This window comes from Heterocephalus glaber, unplaced genomic scaffold, assembly GCF_053883595.1.
Source record: "Heterocephalus glaber isolate CG9 unplaced genomic scaffold, H.glaber_assembly_v1.0 deba00001472, whole genome shotgun sequence".
Classification (NCBI taxonomy): domain Eukaryota; kingdom Metazoa; phylum Chordata; class Mammalia; order Rodentia; family Bathyergidae; genus Heterocephalus; species Heterocephalus glaber.
The window spans coordinates 38730842-38753076 of NW_028258315.1; the positions used below are offsets into that span (position 1 = coordinate 38730842).

At 37.9% G+C, this 22235-nt stretch overlaps 1 protein-coding gene across 33 annotated transcripts in view; it reads right to left on the reverse strand.

Moving 5' to 3' along the window:
• Nucleotides 1-22235, reverse strand: part of Celf2 (CUGBP Elav-like family member 2) — an 830356-nt gene that overhangs the window by 313817 nt on the left and 494304 nt on the right. For 10 of the 33 annotated variants that reach the window (XM_021266323.2, XM_004854550.3, XM_087181270.1 and 7 more), the window contains exon 1: nt 4120-4380. The exons of 13 other annotated variants lie outside the window; for them this stretch is intronic. In XM_021266323.2, coding sequence (XP_021121982.1) covers nt 4120-4193 — 74 coding nt within the window. In that variant the 5' untranslated portion in view covers nt 4194-4380. 10 more of the 33 variants (XM_004854548.2, XM_087181276.1, XM_004854547.2 and 7 more) reach the window with 6 other exon arrangements.

Genomic DNA, 22235 nt, shown 5'->3' on the forward strand with positions numbered 1-22235 from the left:
TGAGAAGATTGCAGTCTTCAGAAGCCAAATATAGTGTTGGTATAGCTGTTAGGGGGAAAAGAAAAACACTCTGGAGTAGAAAACATTCAAAATGATCCCATGAAATCTTAATTACTAGGTTCATGTCTGAAACCCCAATCTTCTTTTTATTTTGTCTTTCAAGGTAGTACTTGCTTCCCTAGTTCACTGCATCTCATCAACAGATGCCAAAGTAATCCCAATCCAGTACATTACAATTAAACAGCAAGACTTAACAACTAAAATAATACCTCTGCCCAGATCAAAGATAGCATTCATGTTCTAAAAAGCCAATGTGGGATGAATTCTTGGTCTCAGAAAGCACCAAATACTAAAATGTGTAATATTGCATGTACTAATACATTTCTTTAAAATGTGTACTGTTAACTGAGAAATCTCATGTGTAAAAAATGTTTTTAAAAATTTCATTAAAGAATCATATACATAGCATTTTTTTTTGTTTTCTCATTGTAATTTCCTTTTTTGGCCATCATGAAACTGGTAATAAATATCAATTATCTGGGTATATTATTTATAATTTCATTTTCCAAGTAAGCTTTAAATGCCATATTAAGGGGTACTACTGTCAATCTTCATCTAGCTGGTATCTTGTATACCAAAAATAGCTGAATTTGAATCTAATTAGAGAGCATAAAATGATACTGCATAAACATCAATCCTAAATAGATGATATACATTTCTTTTAACATTTAGTTATTCTCCTTATGGCACAATTTTGGTTTTCTTATTTCATAAAAATCTATTATATACTTTAAAATTTAGTTTTCTCTCGCCTTTGGCACATAAATACATATTTATGTATTCACATTTACTATAGGAAAACCACAGCTTTTCCATTTATTCCTATGTTGCATCATCTTTAAAATGGCAATAATACCCTATACATTTACCATGAAGATCGTGGTATAAATAAAACATCCTGGCACATGGTAGGTTTTCAACAAAGGACTCATGTGTTGTCATTTTGAAGGGAAACAGTTATTTTTTTCTTCTTGGTTTACTCACATGGTCCCTCTGATAGTTTCTTAATCTATAAAAAGAGGTCTGATAAAATAATTTCTAAAGCTCCTTTCAACTTTAACAATGATGTCACAGGGTCCATTTTTCAATTTAACTTTATGATGATAAACATTTTGCCAGTTATCCTAAATTGGGAAGACTTAACAAAAAAGCATTTTCACCAACTTGATAAATTTATAAGGACAACCTTTCTCATATTCAATAAGGTTATTTACTGACTAAAAAAATTAAGATTCATTTCAATTTACCCATAGTCTCTTCAGTATTTATTCTAAAGACACAATCTTAACTAATACTTTTTGAGGTGCATTCATGCACTTTTTCCACCTGTAATTTCTTATTTCTAAGACATTATTTCTCAGTTGTTTAAAAATTCAAAAACATTCAGAAATTCTCAATGTGTATATATACTCATTAAAATAAAAAGCTGAAACACCTCAACTCCAATCCAAAACCAACTACCTCAGGTTAAAATAGAATTAAGAAAAAAAAATACAGTTCCCACTTATACCTACTGTAAGTGATATTTTATAATACAAATAACAAAACAGTAAAGATTATCTGAAATGTCCATTCCCAATTACAGTTTTGGTACTGAAGGTTAAAACGCCCCAAGTTGAAGCATATGTTACACCAATTCTATCCCACTACAGAGGCTTTAAATGACTGGGCTCTTTAAACACCGGATGGCTCATGGGGCCATCAAGCATAATAATTCATCTCAAAAGCTATTTGTTCATCTGCCTTGAGGACTCAAACATATTACATCTTGAAACTTACCTAATATATTCTTGTGGGAAAATGTCATTGGAAATATGTTCTACTGCGTTAAAAATCAACACTAGAAAAGCCTCTATGCTTTATTTAAGTTCCTTTTAGGAATAGGTCAATATCCAGCAGACTGCAATTTAATGCAAACGGCAATATACCATTCATGACAACCAGTCCCTTAAACAATAAATCCACAGATATCTTCTCAACTGTATGAGTATGGCAATAAAGTACACTGCCTAGGTGGGTTTCAAGCATTTTCAAGTTATGTTTCCTCCCACACAGCTCTATACTCAAATATAATCTCTAATATGAACCAATTACAAGCCATTTTGGAAAACATGCTACAGTGTTCTCAGGGCTATGGAGACACACAATAGTTACCTTGGAAACAAATAGTAAAATTATTTACACACACACACTGTTTTTTTTTTTGTAGTTCAATTAGGCAATAGTTGACAAGCACTGAAAACAATCTGGATCTGATTCCAAAGGCTATCATTTGAAAACAACGAACATTTGGAAGAGAAGTGGGATCAAAGTGGGGTAGAAGTCATATTAGGATTCATATAGGAAACTCCATGGCTAAGATACAAAGGCTCTATTCAGGGCAAGGAGTTTGAACAAGCCACATTCATCTACCAAATGAAAAGAACAAATTAAATTTTCATAATTCATAATTTAATTGACAAGAAACTGCATCTTTCAGAGGCCATTAATGCCTTAAATTCACAGATTGCTCATTAGTTAGATATATGAAGGGCACTTAAGTAGCAGGTGACCATAAATTCAATATCACAATCGATCCACTTTGATTCAGTCCTGACACTCTAACATATAGAAGAGGAAACACAAAACACCCTCAAACTAGCTCATGTGCAAACATGTATTATAAGTCTATACAGGGACATACTGTAAGGGGAGGATGAGACAGAGAGCTCTTAAATATCATGGGAGTATTACTCATCAAGATTAATTTCTCAAAGAAAAGTGCCAAAGGGAAATACAATATTTTAATTTATGCTATCTGATTATCTCAGTTCAAACAGTGAACCCAATAGTATTCAAGCAAGTTAACAGCCTTTATATGAACTGAAAGGACAATTCACATTTAACAGATTCTATTATCCCCCTCTCCTACTTTTTTTTTTTAAAGGGTTTAAATAATTGGCACTGCGTTGTTCCTCAAGAATCATGACTCCTAACACTTAACATACTAGAAAAAGAATCTAGCATCACAGGGGACAGTTATTTGCCAGGGAAGTGGATCATAAAGCTCAGAATGGCCCGAACATTTCCAAGAGTGAAGGTTCCAGGAAGCATATGGATGTTAAGTCTTACAGAGGATAGAAGGAGAAAAATTTTTTGTATGTACTCTTAGGACAGCAGTCTTTTTTTTTTCTCACTAGCTTAATTGTAGCCTAGATCCACTATCAAATTTCTCATCTGATCAGAGAGAATTTTATATATTCCATGTCTTACAAGGACTCATCCTTCTGTCTCACTTCTCTCTTTAGATTTCCTTTACATAACATTCCCGAAACACACGTAGATGCTATTGACTTGACAGTCCCTGAGCTAATAAGAGAAACTTCCCTATTAAGACTAACGAGCCAAATAAAAATTAGACATACTTTTCATTCCTTAGGAATCCCAGCTCTCTACTTGTTCCAGTAACCTCTCTACCTTAGTTTGACATGTAAAACAACCAGAATCGCAATAATAATTAAATTACTGTATATCAGACAAACCATCGTGATTACATAAAAATTACCTCTAATTTCTGCAAAGAGTACACCTGGCTAGTTTAATGCTTTATAATTATCTTTTTTTTCTTTCCTTCCCCTCCCTCTTCTCTCCTTTCCTCCCACCTCAAGAAAGGAATTTTTGTGAATGCCAAGTCAGGCGAGTGGATAATTCAGGAAGAAGGGATCCTGAAACGGGCCGCGAGGGCTCCATCAGCCTCAGCCCCGCGTCTCGAACGACACGAGCGTGCACGCCGGCCCGCCCCGCCCCGCCCCGCCCCGACCCTGGGTCCAGCTGGCGGCCGGGTCGCGGTCCTCACCCAAAAGAACCGCGCGACCTCGCCCAGGCTCCTCTGGCTCGTCCCGCCGGCCGGTCCGGGTGCCGGTGCCGGTGCCCGGGTCCCGCGCCCCGCGCGCTCTGACTCGCTCCTTCCCGCCCGCGCCCGGCGCCGGCCTCAGAGCCGCGGGAGGCGGCCGAGCCCCTCTCGGCCGACGCGCGCCGTCCGTCCCCCCTCGCGCCCGCGGCGACACCGTCCGCACTCACATTCTGTCAGGAACGAGCAGGCGGCCCTCCACCATCCTGTCCGAGAGGAAATCCAGCTTGAAGGCAGAAGTCATGTTCCCGGGCGCACGCGGCAGCGGGGCACGGCTCTGCGCGCGTCCGAGCGGTGGCGGGCGGCGCGAGACCGGCAGGGACAGGTGCGCGCGGCCTCCCCCGGCGGCCGCAGCGCCGGCACTTGTCACATTCTCTCCCTCGCGCGCTCCGCCAATCCCCTCCGAAGCCCGCGCCGAGGCGGCCGGCTGCGGAGCGCCAGGTGCGGCGGGCGGGGCGGGGCTCCCCGGGCGCCCGCCGCGCCTCCGCTTAACCCCTGCGGGCCCGCGCGGCCCGGAGCCACCTGGTCGGGGTCGCGCTCTTCCAGCGCGGCCGGACTCCCTCAAGTCGCCGAGCATCCAGAGAGGCAGGGCTACGGCTCAGGCTCTGCCGGGCTGCCCCCTTGATCCATTCCCAGGCACCCGGCACGAGGCCGCGAGGGCTACTTGTCGCAGAGGTTTGGGGCGGCTCTCGCGCCGAAGCCTAACTCTGTTCCAGTCCAGAACCGCGCGCTCCCCAGTCGCCACGGGAGACACAATCACCACGAGTGTTTGTTTCAGTGCCCTCAGTGCGATAGATATGTTTCCCAGTGGACAAACTAACGATCCCTGAAATAACAGCATTCGTGGTTTGAGCAAAGAGAATATCAGACAGATGGTGCGAGTAACACTGAAGAACTTATGGCGGTGCTTTAAGGAGAAAGATGGAGCCGTCCTGTCCTTGCACAACTTGAAAACGCTAAAAGTAAAAGGGACTGAAAACCAAGAGTAATTAAGCACTTCTTTTGAAACATGATAAATCACGACCCGGCCATTTCCCAGTATTTAACACACTGATTAAAAACCACCAGAATGACTTCAGGTGTGTGAGGTCTGTAATTGTAATGGCCACGAAGCTTAAATACTGATTTAAGATCTCTGACTGAATTGCTCATAGGAATTGAGAAAACTGGCAGAACTCTTAAGAGTGAACAGAAGCAGGTAATTTTTCCAAGAGATTTGCAAAAGTTCCTGAAAGATAAGCAGTTTAAGATGACATTCTAATTTAGGTACTACGGATTGGTTTAAAACACAAATACCAAAACAAACTTTTGGCAATATAGTCAGTCACAAATATGTAAAACTTCATGGCATGTTTCACATTCTAAATCAGTATCATAAATTACATACCAGAGGTTTATAGTTTGCCTTTTGTAGTAATCACGTTGTTTTGTAATGACAGATGTTAAACTTTGAGTGTAATGTGTATGTATACATTTAAGTATGTGTACACACACCATATGTGTGTGTGTATATATATATAACAGTTTTGTTTGAAAATCTGATCTCTACTGTCTATTATTTTAATAAAATCAGAACATTGTGCTAAGAAAGTGGGCTTTCTCCTCACAAATCAAAGCATTCCCCATCACAGTATCCAGAGGGTTAAACAACTAAATCAGGAGTAGTTAAATGTAACAGTTAAATGGACAAAAGATTGTTTTAATTTTTTCTCATCAATTTTTTGTTACAATGAGATCTTTAGAGATTATGAAAGAAAACAAATATTTACATATCAACTTCAAATCTATGTATCAATTTTAATCTTGGCTGAGGGCATTGAACATTATGGAGTCACAAGCCTGTGGTGTTCAATTAAGTCCACACATAACTGACTTAATTGTCCTTTAGTTGAACAATATACAATATCTGGCTTTTGATCTAATTGCAAGGTAGTTAAAATATAGAGCTAGACTAATCTTCATTTTTAAATACTGCCTTTCCTTAGGATCCAGGTCTAGGTCCATGAATAATTGAGGGAAAGTTGCAATAAAATGAATTCTTATATACATACAAAAAAAGTCCAAATTTCCTCGTAATACTAAGCTACATTTACTCCTTACTCCAGCTATTGCCAGTTGCCTTTAAAAGTGTAATATTTGGATTAGTCTTTTAATTACCTTAATAAAATAATTAGCTGGATAAATGAAGACAAACTGACAGCTTTTGGTTTTCCATATATTATTTACATAAATCCGTAATGTATACAATGAGCTGACTATAAATTTAAGATAGAATGAACAGAACTGGCCCCCAAAACAGAAGCAAAACACAACCACATTAAAGAGAAATATTTGCAAATCACTGATGGAATAAAGCTCCATATATATCTCCATTCTATAAGGTAGAAAATGCTTCATCAACATGTATACTTGTAAAATATTTAGTTTCTCTTTAATTACATGTGAATTAGTTAGAAGAAGCTGTAGGAAAGCCCTCTTACTGACTTAAGCCTTCTCAGCAGTTTGTTAAATTCTAGCCTCAAATCCCTTGAGGCAATAGTGGATTCAAAGCAGCTTTTAATCATACTATAAGGAGGGTGAAGTAGTATGTAAGTAGGTCATAGAGAGAGAATTACAAGTGCATAGGTTATTGCCTTATTTAACAACTACAGTGTAACAGTTTTCAAAGCACTTTGCTTTTTCCATTTAAAGTTAGAAGCAAAACCTGGGTCAAATATAAAAGAAAATTCACTCCACATGAGATACAGTGACATGAACCAAAGAAAGCTTATGGAGTGTAGCTGAATTTAAGTACTGTGGCTGCCAAATACATAACTAATGTAGTGATTGTATACACACTTGATGTAGGTGCCAGAGGGAAATAAAATGCTTTCTCTCATACACCCAAAGGTTATTCACGACAGCCTTCCAATTGTATCTTTTATTTCTAATACCTATTCAGTTTCTGTGATCGCACCATGCACTAGCCATTTTTTAAAATAAAAAATCCAAAAGCTCTTGAGCTTAAAAAATGAAAACAAAAACATCTAACCGAATACCACCTGATGAAAAGCTTAAATTTCCCATTTCATTGCTTTGGCAGAAGAGAGGGGAAAAAAACCTAAAAACAACTCAATAGGGTCCCTTTTTTAATTTTCATGCAGTAACGAGCCATCAGGTATCATGTTTTGGCAGTTGGAGTTATCTGGCAGACAGTTCCACTGGGCCGCAGTTGAGCGCTTGGGTTCAATGAAGCTATTTTATAGCCAAGGATCTTATCGACAACATGAAAAGGGACGAAGCCATCAGCTCCCCCTCTTGTGGACATGAACTGGTTGATGACACCACCATGTGCTGACATCACTGGGGACCAGGCTGTGGGAAACAATGAAGTTTCCTCATAGTTTAAGCTCCATTGTAGAAAAACCTTAAGCTCTTCTCTAGCCCCATCCCCCTACCTCCCCTAATTGTCTCCTTTTTTTAATCAACTTGCTATTCATTTCCCAAACAAAAGGCAATTCAAGAATTGGAGGCACTTCAAGGGAAAGTTTCTGAATGACCTCATTTTATATGAGGCCTTCCAAGGCCAGGCAGCATGCTATGCTGTCTCAGCTCCCCATTTCCCTCACTTCCCTCCTCAGCCCTCATTTCATAATGAGTTTTGTCCAATGGCCATTGTTTGAGTCCTGAATTATTACTAGCATTAAAAAACAACACTCAATAGAGACAGAGTGCTAATAAATGCATTTGTACACAGAGTACACGATGCTTGAATTGGAAGAATCCTTTTCCTGCCACCCATTCAATCAATGAGCCAGAATGTAGTCCATTGACTAGAGATCTTTCAACATTTTTGCCCAAAGTTTATATTTTAATTGAGACACTGGAGCCTATTATATTGTGGTTAATGATTATAATGAAGCAGACTCATTTTCTCCTACTGATAAGCTCGTGTATTTTCTAACAAATTTCCCTTTTTCCTGTAATTTCCCACATAGCAGTATTTTTAAAATAGTAGTCATCAGCAAGGCAGTTACAGAACAAAAATGTAGAAGCGCTGTTCAGTTGACTCAAAAGGCCACCTTTACAGAAGGCTTCCCTACTGCCCATTCCTGGCTACTCCCTACATACCAGAATCCAAAACATCTTTCGCCTATCACATTTTCAAATCCAAATTTTATTAACATAGCTGTTTCAGTTACAAAACAAAAATACAAGCCCAATGTGCTCAGAGCCATTTGGAGCAAGAAATACAGATCCTATGATGGGAATTCCCATCATTTCCAGGCAATAAATTTGAAATCCACATGAATTTTAAGTACCTGAGAGAATATCTGACTTTGTAGGCCATGTGTTTGTTCTTGGCTTACTCCAGTTTCAGTAGCAACTTACAAAAATAAACAATGGTTTGTTTTTCTTTTTAATATGCTCGAAATAAAAACCAAACAAATTCTTAAGTGATACATTATAAATACATCTTTTCTTAGTTCCATAGAAGTATGGCTTAAAATAAATATATCATAGGTTTAAAGTGTTCGCTTATTTTCTCCCCAGTTTAGAAGCTTCTGTATCACATGGATACAAATGAACTTAAATGCCTATATGGGTGAAACAGTTATTAAACTCTGATTTTACATTTTTAAAACAGTATTAAGGACTCACTCTCTCCCAATAACAGCTTCTACTCAGTTTCTGATATCTTGTGTTTATCTGAGATTTGTTTTTATAGTTCTTTTTATAGAGTTTTAAAAGAGCCAACAAAGCAGCAAGGTGATTTATCTTCCTTCAGAAGAAGCCCTCCAACTGAAGATGGTTCTTTGCATACATACCTTTGCACAGAGAAATGAGATGCTCCTCTAAAGCTGTCTGGAACCTCCAATCCAAGGGGAGGAAATGTTAAGACCCTGGATCCCTCAGAGCCAGAGCCCAACCACCTCATTACTTCCCTCCCAAACTTGCCCTTTCCTTTTCCTCCTTTCTCCATTATACCACTGCTATTGCTGTCTCTCCCTCTCTCTTTCTCTTCCTCTTCCTCACCCTCTCTCCCTCTCCCTCTCTCTCTCTCTCTCTCTCTCTCTCTCTCTCTCTCTCTCTCTCAGACAATGTCTGGGAACCCCTCCACAGCTATGTGTTTCAGGAGGTAGATGCCCACCAAAGTACAGGCAGGAGATATAGGGTGCTTATCTGCACAAGAAATGGAGTTTCACTTGCTTGACCAAGGCTGATTTCTGAACTAGGAACAGCTGTCTCTGCAGTGGCAGTGGGATTCCTCTCCAGACATTACCCGGGGAGGGAGGGGGAAGATGGAAGATTGGGTACCATGAAGGGAGTAAATAGGATGTGAAAATTGGAAAGAAGTCTGGGGAAGGAGTGGGGAGAAGAATAAGGCTTCCCTGCTAGCACAGTGATTTGCACATGGAAGGTCCTCAGGGGGAAAAATAAAAGCCTTTGAAGGAGCCCTCTTGAAGATGCCGAGATTTGTCAAACTATACTAGGTGCCCTTATCTGGTGCCAGCTTGGCGGCAAGGACAAAATTTATACTTCTCAGAATGAAGTTTCTAATTCCCTCCACAATCTATCCTTCAATCCCCACTACCACCAAATGTTTTCCCCAATCACCCAGACGTTATCTTACTGTCACGTGTCGTTAAATTTAAAAATGGAAAAATCACCACTTGACAAAATACAACAGCTGAGCAGCAACAGCTGGGAGCACACAGTTGTGGGCATAATATTAGGTCCCAGACAAAGCAGCAACAGGTGTGAGTGAAAGAAACAGAAGTGGACATGGTAAGCTTTCCGGTGGGGTTGAGTGAAACAAATCCAGCAAGAATCCAAACCTCCATTTAGGTTGGAATCAGCCCCATTTGCCTGAAAGCCTCTCCTTTTTTTCTTCAAATACATCTTGAAGAAGAGCAAGGCTTAAGAGAGCAAAAGCTTGGGTGTCTGTAAAATAAAACAAACGAATCGAATCCACTTTACCCACAATGATAAGAGCTTCCCAGCAAGAGCTTTTGGCTACTAAGACCACAAGATCTGATCTGGTGCATGGAGATCAGAATCTTTAGGACATGTGCTACTTTCAAATTGAGTGAAAGATTATGAGATTTAGGAACCAAACATGTTGGATTCTGCATTTCATTCTGTCAAAGAGGTGATCAATACTGGAAACAAGTTTTCTAATTTTCTGATCCATTAGCTAGACCTTTGTCTTATGTGTAGCCATTACTTCCTTAGTAGAGATGAATGGCTAACAAATCAAAACCTACCATGATCCTCAGATAAGAAGTGCAATGTGTTAACCTAATTATTACTACAACATTTATATAACCAAGTTATTACAATGACATGTAGGTTGAAAATACATCAAGATTTTGAGCACAGGAAATTTATTTTTTCCTATAATATGCTTCAAATCTCAAACCATTTTTAGCCTGTGAAAGAGGTTTTTCAAATCCCAAATGACTTTTTATTTAAGTTTGCTTTTGATGCTAATTCTCACTAAGTCCAAATTTTCTTCCCTTGCTCTTGAAAGAACTAAAAATTCTTCATGCACAAATGATATAGCTAGCTGTCTCCCCAAACTGAGTGGAATGGGTCCTATCTTGTCTTATTTCCATGGCTGAGTTTAAAGCTTTGTTACCTAATTGCTTAGTCTCTCAATTCTCTGTTAATGTGAATAGCTGCATTTGCCCTATTTCATAGCACTATGGCAAGGTTACAGAGGAGAGCTGTAGGTGACTTTGGGAAATGAGGAAGAAAGGGTTTTGTTTGGTTTGCTTTTAACAACAAAGATAAATTCATAATGTGCTAAGGACACCTTCCTTCTTTCCCTCACTCTTCTCTACCCTGCTCATCTTTCAAGACCTGGTTCAACTTCCTTCTTTCTGCATTTTACTATGGATCCTTTTTTAATCTATTAGTTTCTCCTTGTCTCCTGAGAACTGTGATCTGCTTAATAGCCAAGACTGTGTCTTTTATTGAGCACTATCTACACACAAATATATGTATGTATTTGTTGTTTGATTGGTTATGATTGCAGTATGATATATTTGAGCAACTCATATATGTAAAAATTCACACTTTGCTCTTCATAATGCTTTAAAATTCTCCATTATTCCTTCCAACATCTGCTCCCATTGCTGTACACATCACACAGCTTGAGAGAAATGAGACAGAGGATGCATGAACTCTAAGGTGAGCAAGATAGGGTACAGAAAGGAGTTGTTACAATTCAGAAATAAAACTGCTGTTTCCTAAAAAAAAGTTGACCTTTCTTATTCTCTTAATTCTCCTTTATCATTATTTTCCATTTGTTCTGTCCTGCACTCTCCCCAAATTTGGCACTGGAAGTCAAGATGAAAAGAACTGTAATTTGGGAAGAGCTGAACAGCTGAAACTATAAACAGTGACCAGTAATTTGATCTCAGATCCTAAGTGATGGTTACTTGTTGGACTGTATAGTTTCCTCCCTGATAAAATGAAGAGGGACACCAAATAAAAGTCTACAGTGAAAACTGTTCACTGGAGGAAGAAATAGCTTTAAAATATCAAATATTCACTGGTCCTAATTCCCACTGTGCAGGAAAGAAATCTTAAGTTATAAGAGCCTCCCATTATGAGCTGTGTCTACAGGCCTAAAACTTCACCTCTCCTGGGCTCTGCTTTTTCATCTCTGAAATGAGAATAACAACTAACAATGACTTTTGGATATCTGTGAGAATTAAATTATAAAACTAACCACTCAGTGCAGTGCCAGGTATACTGTAGATTTTTAATGAATTTTAGTTTTACCCTTATTTTTGTCCTCATATCCCATACCCTAATCTTCATTGGAACCTAAAACTGGCAGTTGAGAAGGAAGAGAGAAAGCCAGCCTTCACCGTATTATTCTTGTAGCATCAAGGTTTTCAGTCCACAGGGAGGAAGAAAGTTATGATTTATGGAGAGCAGACATGGAGCATTCTGTGGCCTGGGATGAGGGCTCCTTTCCTTTTTATCAAATTAGTTTTCAAAGAGATCAAAATTAATCTTGACCACAGCCACCAGGAAGGCATTCTACCCCTGCCTACACAGGGAGTTTTCATTTGTGGAGGATTCCTAAAACATCTCTGGATGAGTAGATAAACCAAATCACAGAATGCAAAAGAGAGCAGGAGTCCTGAACCAAAACATGCAAAAGGCAAGGCATGATGAACAGCACAGGGCCTATGGCCCTGGACAGCTTTCCAGGAGGGGTGAAGGCCCTCGTTGATTTCTGCATGGAACCACCTGCTAGAACCCAGCACTACTCTGCAGGAGTTCTAACAGTGTTGCTACTGATTACAGCTGCAAGCTTTCTCAAAAAGCATGAAAAGTAGCCATGAATATTGAAGGTGTATTACAATTATACAATTTCTTCTTTACCATGATAGCACACTTTGTTGAACTGACTAATTCTTCGGGTAAAATCTAGTTTTAAAAAAAATTTTCTGGGGGCAGGCTAGCAGTCCTGCTTCATAAACTCGAGTGATTCATCATGATTCTAGCAGCCAATCATGGGCGGGTCAACCTGCTGTGGGCTGAGGTAGCAGGAGCTCAAGTTGCCCTTGTAATACATGTCACTCCGGGATGGTGTCACTTTCTCTCCACAGATGCTATTTCCTTTTAGCTTAGATGATCCTGACATACAACAGCATGTGCCAGGATTGGTCACACATTTGGAAGAAAGTGAAGCAAAGATATGCACACCTGTATGTGATAATTCCTAATGACTTTCCATGAAGCAGAAGGCTATCTTTGGACACAAGGTGCACCTTATCTCATATCAGGGTTAACAGTATCTCTGAGTTGAGAGGAGGTTCAAAACATACATACACACACACACACACACACACACACACCCCCCAACTTCCATTTTAGCACCATCAACATAGGTTAGTGCCATGTGATGAGAAAGGTGCACCAGGTCTTGGACACTTCATTGCTATTTTGAATGGACTACAACATAAAACTTCACATATGCCCTCCTTTCTCTGACACTCTCTTCCTAATGTCAGCTAAGTAAAATAATTTTAATCCACTCCAAACCACTGATGCATTTTTCTGCAGAATAAAAGTCACTGTTACTTAAAGAAAAAAAAAACCCCTCCCCAATCCAATAACAATTACAGAAATAATCCATAGGTTTAGGAAATAGGAATACCTCCCCCAGCAAATTTATCAGGAATTACCAAAATATAAAAAGAAATTCTGTGAAGGCTAATAAAGATGATCCAAGAAGGCATTATTGCCACTGAACTGACATGTATTCATTGTTCAAAGTCTAGATAAATGCTACAAAGCGGAACAAACTGTATTCCATTAATACCTCATACAAACCTCTATACACAAACAACTAAGTTTGCTATTTCTAATTTCCTTGCAACCACAATTATATAAAATCCAGGTTTTTTAATCTACAAATTCTAACACCTCAATGCCGAGTGATCATTCTCACATTCCTTTTGCATTTTACCTTTCTTTTCATCAACCTGGTTGTTTCCAGGGCTGTGAGCAATGAACTTTCCATCAGCCACATTTTCACCTAATTAACCCCCCTGATTACAATAATTAGTATTGATTCACTCTTTGAATGACTTCCTAGGTATCCAAGCACAATCTGTACTTGCTATAAAGTTCTAAGAGTGAATATTAATCAAACGCTCTCCTTTGTTTTTCAGCTCCCAAAGGATATTTTGCAATTGGATCCATTCATATTTTGAAAAAGAGAAACTGTCTTTCATTTTAACAAATAAAAGAATTTTAATACACTGAGACTATAGAGCTCAGTCTGCAGTCTGCTGAACACATCTATATGAATATTCCTGTGGCTTATGTGTAAAGGGGCTTAGGGTGCAATCATTATTCTCTGTTGAAAGAAACCATTTGCCCAGTTTGAATCTTTCACTATTTCTATTCTACAGGTCTTGGCTTAGAATTAAATTTTATTTCTACATTTTTTTAGGTCCCTATACAGGGGAATTATTACACACAGAGGCTTATAACAGGACACAGACTATGTTATCTAGTTACTGTTGTAGAAATAGGTGCAGACAAGTTTGCCAACTCCTAGCAATCTCATACCTTCCCTATGAGGTTAAAGAAATAAAAGCATTTGTATTTTGGATGCTGGAATGGGAAAGGGAGTGTCTCCAAATTCTGGAAGCTACTAATGGATCAAGCAATTGGAGAGGCAAAGTGAGAATAAATTTCCCTTGTTTTGAGACATATGACCACACAGAAATTAAAGTGAATAGATAACAGTTAAATAATTGGTAATTTAATAAAAATAAAAAATTCAAAATGAAGCTTTCCAAGTGATTTCTTTATTTAAGTGAGCATATGACATTTAGCTAATGATCTCGGAAGACTACTTTTCTCCAAAATCACACACATAGAAAATACTTGCAATCTTTCTTTTGGATTAAAAATATCCCATGAAAGCAGGCCCTGGGTATGCTGGTAACAGTTGGCTAGCTTCTGATATAAAACTTCACCCATTACCTTTTATGAGCTCATTCTTAAAGCAATTATCGGTATACTCGATGGAGGGAGAAGTTCAGGTCCCATTAGAAGGGAAAATAACAAGTATGCACTTACTATCTACTCAACTCACAATGGGTAACTTTTAAAATATTACAATGCATATATGTATATATGTGTGTATATATATATATATGTATTCGGTGCACCTAGGCTCTGAAGATATTAATAGAAAATTCCTACTTGAAAAAACAATTCTATTTAGTAACATTTATTTAAATAATTCAGCATTAAATATTGCATAACATTTCAACTTGTTTAAAAAATTGAAAATATCCAAACTCTAAAAATTAGTGTTTCATAATTGTGTTTTTATACGTTATACATCTTGTTCCTTATTAACTTGGAACAGCACTAATCTGAACCAAAATATAACAGGAAATACTTGCAGCTAAATATTTTCTAAATTTTTCCCCTTTAAATCAATTTCTTTTTTGTTTTTAAAAATCAGGTCCTTAATCTTTCTCCATGAATTTACTAGCATATTTTGATATACTGTAATGGCACAAACAGTTAAGTAAAACACTTAAACATTAGCTAAATATATATTCTTCATAGAAATCAACCTTAGTAAGATGATTTTCTTGTAATTCAATCACTGTCTACACTCCTAGGGGTGATTCTTTTATATCTAATGTTGGAATAAAAACAGTTTCAATATTTGAGAAGTTTGAAATAGATTTTTCCATGTTCTCTTTCCACAGTCTCTGTTTTCACCTTAGAAACCAATGCTTATCTTATAAAATGAAAAATATTTAAAGACATGAGAAATGTTTGCCCTGCATAGAAATGTATTTTATAAGGACACAAGCATAAATCAAAAATCAATATGTTCCATAGAGACTCTTAACTTAACAACTCAATATTCTATAGAATAATAGTTTGTAGCCAAAATTGTAAGGGCAAAAGTTCTCACTTGTCCTTGAATTTCTAAATTATTTATCTACAAAGATGCCAAAATGGAAAGTAGAGATTAGAAACTATAATTTAAGCATTGAAATTATTCCTCTTAACTTATCTTTACTGCTACATTTCATAAGTCCACCAAATGAACAAATTTTAAAACCTGAGCATTAAATACTGTAGAAGCAGATCTGATCAGAAAGTATTTGTCAGAATGATAATAGTATTACAAGCATTCCCAATCAGCAAGTTTTCTTTCTGTAGTTAATAGAGAGGTAAGCAATAAATCTCTAACTTAATCCAACCAACATAACTGCAAAATGCAAAAAGCTCTGTGAACGGTAGATAGCAAATTTTTTAAAAGCATAACACCACAAACAAGCAGTTCTAAAAGCTCTGCGTTCTGATAGTCTATACAAACAAGATTATAGGAGATAAAAAGGGTGTTGGGGGGGTGGGGGAAGCCCCAGACATGCATTAAGCTAGTTTGACAGCTCCATTGTTCAACCAGTCGCATTGTCAGACCCAAAGATGTATTCAGTGCTACAATGTCTGCTAGCAAATAAACAAAAGACTACATTTTTCAAAGCAGGATGCCAATTCTATGATAATTCTCTCTCTCCTTCCCAAAAGGTCAGTGGTGCTCCTTCTTGGTATGTGATAGAACCCCAACACCGATGCAGGAAACAAATATTTGCTTTCCATACATGGGGACCCAGGAAGCCATGCATGAACAGAGGTCTCCAAACAGGTACACATTTTGGCAAACAGGATAAAGTGATCCAAACCTGGTAACACAGGAGTACTATTTAGGTAGGTTAAGTCCAGATTAGAGCGATATTTGGAACGCAAGTCTAATATGGAGTCTCCTCAGCTCCTTTTTCGGTGATTATTCCATGCAGAGTGCATAATAATGAAAGAGGCTTAGACATTGCAAAGGAAAAGACGAACCAAGAGCCAGATCCGGAGCCCTTAAAATGATCCACTGGCCACTCACAAATAGCCGTGAACAAACACAAGATCTGCTTTCAAAAGGCAACTGGTAGAAATACAACTCGCTCACAGCGATCCTTCTTTCTCTTGCTTGCTCGCTCTTTCTCCCAATCTCTTGGTCTCAATTTCCTTTCCCTCTCTCTTTAGATTCTTTTTTGCCCCCTTCTCTTCTAAGATAAGGAAGCTACTTGATTCAGAGCACGATTATTTTCTCAGCTAGCCCTAGAAACTAGAAAAGCATACATTAAAAACAAAGAACACACAACAACATACCTTAAAAGCAGCTCCTCATTTCTCATAGTAACAGCGGATTTGGGACAGCGCATGCTTTCTACACTGATAGTCTCAACAAAAGCCAGTTCAGAAGTGCGCTCAAACATCAATGCCACAGTCGCTGCTCACTAATGCGCCCCCTCTCTTCCTCTCTCTCTCTCTCTCTCTCTCTCTCTCATCAAATGCTGAATAGTAGAGCAAAAGGGCTCCTGCAGATTCACTAAGTAGAAATAATCCTCTCTGACAAGTTATGTTGTCTAGGCATATTTTTACACTAATACACTGTGCTGCCTATAGGGGTCTTGTTTGCATTCACTCAAGCCTGGCTGGTGTTACTTCTTCTAATTACCATCTTTAAAAAATTGGAAAGAAAAACAAGTAACTCAGTTACCTTTTTCTTATACATTTCAATAGCAAAACCAATCTCACAGTTTCCTTTTGCTATCAACTATCAGCAAGCATTGCAGGCAACTAAGGAAAGATTTGGGTAGGTCAGTGTGCTGAAAAGGATTTTTGCCTCTTTTTTCTGGGACACTGCATTCTCAGTCGGACTCATCTGTTCCTTTCCTCTTCTCCTCAGGAAGAGTGACAAGGTCAAGACCCTTAGCCCCACCCTGAATGAGAGATGTAGCAGACAGAGATTGGGGAACTTAGAAATGCTTTAACTCTGAACACACGAGGGTTCTCACAAATCAGAGCATTTCCCCTGAAGCAGGGCATCTAAAGAAGGCATGCAGTGCAAAGATTATTTGGTCATCCTGAACTGCTAATCAACCCAGGAATAGCATCCACCAAATACCAATGAATTGCTCTTTTTCAAAACAAAAAAATCTGCTTCCCTCCTTCCTTTTACTTGCTGGACTTTGCATAGACAGTTAACCAAGGAAATATACACTGCACTTATGACTATTGGAATTAGGATTCCATGCATATTAGCCAAGTTAAATAGCAAGTTAAACACATAAATATAGGAGAGATGAAATGATATGGACTGAGCAATCAGTTGTTGCAAAGTATAAGCCAAGGTATGACTCCAGGAGGTGTATACTGACTGAAAGTCAAGAACACTCAACTTGGATGCAACTACCTAGAACATCCTGAAACAGACCTGGGTCACTGAGTACTGGTCTCATTCCTATCCTGCATCAGCACAGTAGAAGCCTCCCAGTAATAATCTAAACTCAAAGCATTAGTGGGAATGATAAGAGCAAGGATAATAAAAGTGGACGCTTTTTCCCAGCTATTTGAAGATATGGGGCACACCCCAATATCTTGCTAGATCTCTGACCTCTGAACTTGTTCTTGGTCCTTAGCTAGGGAATGTTCTTGGGTTGGGGAGATAAAGATTCTTTAATCTCTGCTGCACAGTAATCCTGTTTAGTGTAGCAATTGGAGTGAAGGAAAAAAAGCAGACTAGCTAGTCATTATCTTTATGTTTAGATGGCAAAAGAAGGCATGGTGAATCACTTGACAAATGTCAAACCAGGAAAACAAGAGTCTTGTCTCTAAAACAATGTCATTTTTACATATTTTTGTCCTATTAGAACACATGAAAGACATAAAAACAAATGACTTTGCCAGTCATATAAAATCTGAGATATTTCTTTAAGTAGGAAAAGCATTGCATAAATGAGCTTGGAACCAGAAAGACCTTCAGGAGACAGAGTGTGGTGACCTTCTTCCCCTCATGGCTTGTATTGAGTGCCAGGGCACAAGATGCTTGGGCCTTTTTTGTCTTTCCTTACCCTGCAGTTAAATGGAGATAATGAATCCTAATAATGATAAGATCTTGTAATGAAACTGGATGTGTTTGGTTAGGGCAAATATTCATAAAAAGTGGTATGATTGCATGAGGATCTGGCATGGGTTTGTCCACTAAAATACACTGTTCAGACACAAAGCCCTATTCTGCATACCTCCATACAATTTTTAATGGGAACTAAACTATGAGGTAAGTGTTAATACATAACAAAAATGCATTCAGTTATGCACAAATAGATTCTTTGCATTGGAAGTCAGTGTTGCAGTCTATGGGGCCAGTACTACAGTGAAATAATTTGTAGATCCATAGTAGAAGCAATTGGACCTTAACAAAACTATTAAATATCTTATACTCTTTCCACTACATTTTTAGTTTATAGATCTAAATAATATGAAAGCCACTGAGATAAGAGTTTAGTACTTGTCTCAACTCCACTAAAATGACAGATTGAAGACCATACATTCACCAGTTGTAGGTGCTGAATTTGGGATTATAAAGATGAGTGAATAGGAAGAAGACATGCTATTGATGACATTTACATACTATACAGTAAATCTTTAACGTCAAATGCTCATTGAATTAATAACTGCACTTCTTAATGCACCCAATAGACTATCTTTCCCTTAGGATGTACTTAAAAAAAAAAGATATATATATATATATATATATATATATATATATATATATAAATAAAAGGATTGAATTTCCTTTAACCACTGGAACTGTGGGCAAAGGATCATTTTCTTTTCTTTTCCTTTTTATTGGTATATTTTAGGTATACAATATAATGACATTCATCATTGGAAATTTGCACCTTTACATAATCTCTCTTGTTCTTATTTTTCCCCCTTTCCCTGCCCTCCCTTCAACCCCTCCATCCCTCCCTATTTACAAAGACTGTGTTTCCATTTTTTCATTTTCTCTTATTAGTACCATTCCCTTCTTTCCTTTCCCCTTCCCTTCCCACTTCCCCTTCCCCTTTGCCCCTTTTCTTCCTATTTCACATTATTTGTTACACCTTTTATTCCTTATTTACACTTTCAGTTTCTCATACTAGAGAAACTATTTGGTATTTATACATATGTGTCCTATTTATTTCACTTGAGTATCGAGGGTCATTTTATTTTCAAAATTTCTTCGTGCAACTTCCTTTATAAATACATGGAAAAATTTTAATTCCAATTCAGACACTGCTTGGCAACAGATGACAACCCAGAAATATTATTTTCAGGCTACTGTGTTTTAAATTTTCATAGCTGCTTGGTTAGTCCCCACAACACTACAGAAGGGGCAGAGCTAGTATTATTACTCCTTTTGCTGAAAAAGTTCAAGTGAACAAAATGCAATAATAAACTGAGCTTAGGAACTCAGTCTCCTGACCCTGGAGGGAAATCCAGTACCCTGCGTGTGCAGAGGCTTACAGATACACCCAGGCAAGGAGGGCATGGCCTTTAAAAAGGAGTGTTTAGTGTAATGAACCTGATGCTTTTCTAATATGACAGTAATAACCTGAGAAGATAGTAAGTTAATGAAAAATTAATCGAAAGGTTATGTCTTGAATGATATATCATTATATCAATTTCTCTCAAACTATTCTAAATGAAGTTTGAGGCTAGATAAAGTACTTTTGGGGGCAAATTATTAATATTTGAGGTCATATATAGCAAGAGTTGATTTTTAATTGTCTTGATTATTACTAAATTAGATTGATAGAGGGTATTTTTCAAAAGAAGTATATCAGTAATTAACAAAGAGCAACAACAAATACTTGGATTATTTAAATATCTTGTATAACCCAAATGATGTTTTTAACTACATAAATTAAATTTTTAAGTTATAACTCAAACTCAGTGAGACAAAAACTAGAGAAATGCTGCAATATAGGAATAATGGTGGGTAGCTAAGAATCAAGCCAGCATCTTGACCTTTCTAGATTTGAGCTTCCTAAACATTTTTAAAAAGATATTTTAATTAAGTGGCTTTATTTCTTTTATAAGTAATTTCCAGAATCAAAAGCAAGCTAAAATACCATTTCAATAGAAGTGAATAATCTGAAGAGTGCTAGGGATGTAGGGTTTCTGCAAAACAAAGTTCTTCTTTGATGGATGAGACATTAAGAAAATCTATACTGCTTCTCAGGTCCATGTCCTAAATGAATAATCCTGAAATGTAGACATACCAAGGACATAAAATCTTTTTAGTTGCTAGGTTTATATAAGAAACATACCATATTTTATGAAAGCTGGAAAGCATACACAGAGAATTTATAAAGTAAATATGAAGCAATGACCAAAGTCTAAAAGAAATCAATTTCCAGCATACTAAGTATATGACACATAGTAGGTGCTCATTAAGTTGATAAACACATGTGTGAATGGATAGATTTTCTTCTTTTCTGTTGATACTGAGCAGAAGATACAAAGTTCCTCTGACTTAAATTTGTCACTCTCAGTGGAGGAGTTTTTTTGGTTTCTTTTTCTGTCTCTCTCTCTTTTTTTTTTTGGTACTATGTCTCAGGGCCTTCACACTGAGGTACCTCTCTAGCCTCTTTTATATTTTATTTTGAGATAGGGTCTTTCTAAGTTGCTAAATTGCCTAGGCTGGGTTTGAACTTTTGACCCTCCTGCTTCAGCCTCCCAAACGACTGGGATTATAGGCACAACCACACGTTTTCTGAGGAAGTGTTTTAATCATGTGTAATGGAGGCAGAGTATGGAAGTCTGCACAAGAATATGAGTCCCAACAACAGTAGGGCAGGAGCTGAGAACTAATGGAATACGGTACAATCTTGGCATTCCAAACCCTATTGTTCCCTCTTGCCTTGGGAGGAAAAAGCTTCCAAAGCTAAAAGGACACAAGTATCACAAATCACTACCTGAAATATAAAACTGGCAGTTGGCTTACAGTAAAACCCCAGCAATGTAAAGAAGGAATTTGCTGGTGAGCTGAGGAACTATGTTATGTGAGTTCTTTTACTTAAGCCCTCAAAAATTACCTCCCAGTGGGCTGGGGATTTAGCTCAGTGGCGCTGCCACCTGCCTTGAAAGCACAAAGTCCCGAGTTTGATCCCCAGTACCAAAAACACAAAACAAATAATTACCTTCAAGTTACACTTTGGAAGCAGGGGGCGGCTATATCAGTGACCAACACAAGGGTCCTAAGATCCAGATGGACATCCCTTCCACAAACTGGGACTTTTTGCTCATCTTCAACATGGATATCTTTACTAGGAAGAATGAAAAATTAGCAAGAATAATTTTAAAGTCCCTTAAAATGATAAAATGTTATATTTATCAATAAGTATAAATAATAAGCCATGAAGTAGTTAAAACTTTATGCTAGAAGTCACTAGATAAACTTAAAAGGTATTATAAAGAGTAATAATGACAGCTTTCTGTGAATGAAAGCAAACACCAAGAACTGGTTTTCAGAGAACCATGTCTGTGTATGTAGACAAACAGCCACTGAAGCCAAAATGAAGAAAGTAAAGGATTTGCCATTAAAATTGATTACCATAATAGGGCCGGGGATTTAGCTCAGTGGTTCTGACGCCTGCCTTGCAAGCGCAAGGTCCCGAGTTCAATCCCTGGTACCAAAAATAAATAAATAAATAAAATTGATTACCATAATAGCTTAGTTGATCAAATCTTTATCTGTGATTTGTGAAATTTTGACTTAGCAAACAACATGCTCAGAACTGAGCTGACATTTCTGGCCTAAAGTTTTGCCAAGGGCCACTCTCAGGCAGATGAAAAATCCCGAGAAAGTCCATAAATTAAGTGTTAACATTTGCTTGGTGTGGTGGATTAACTA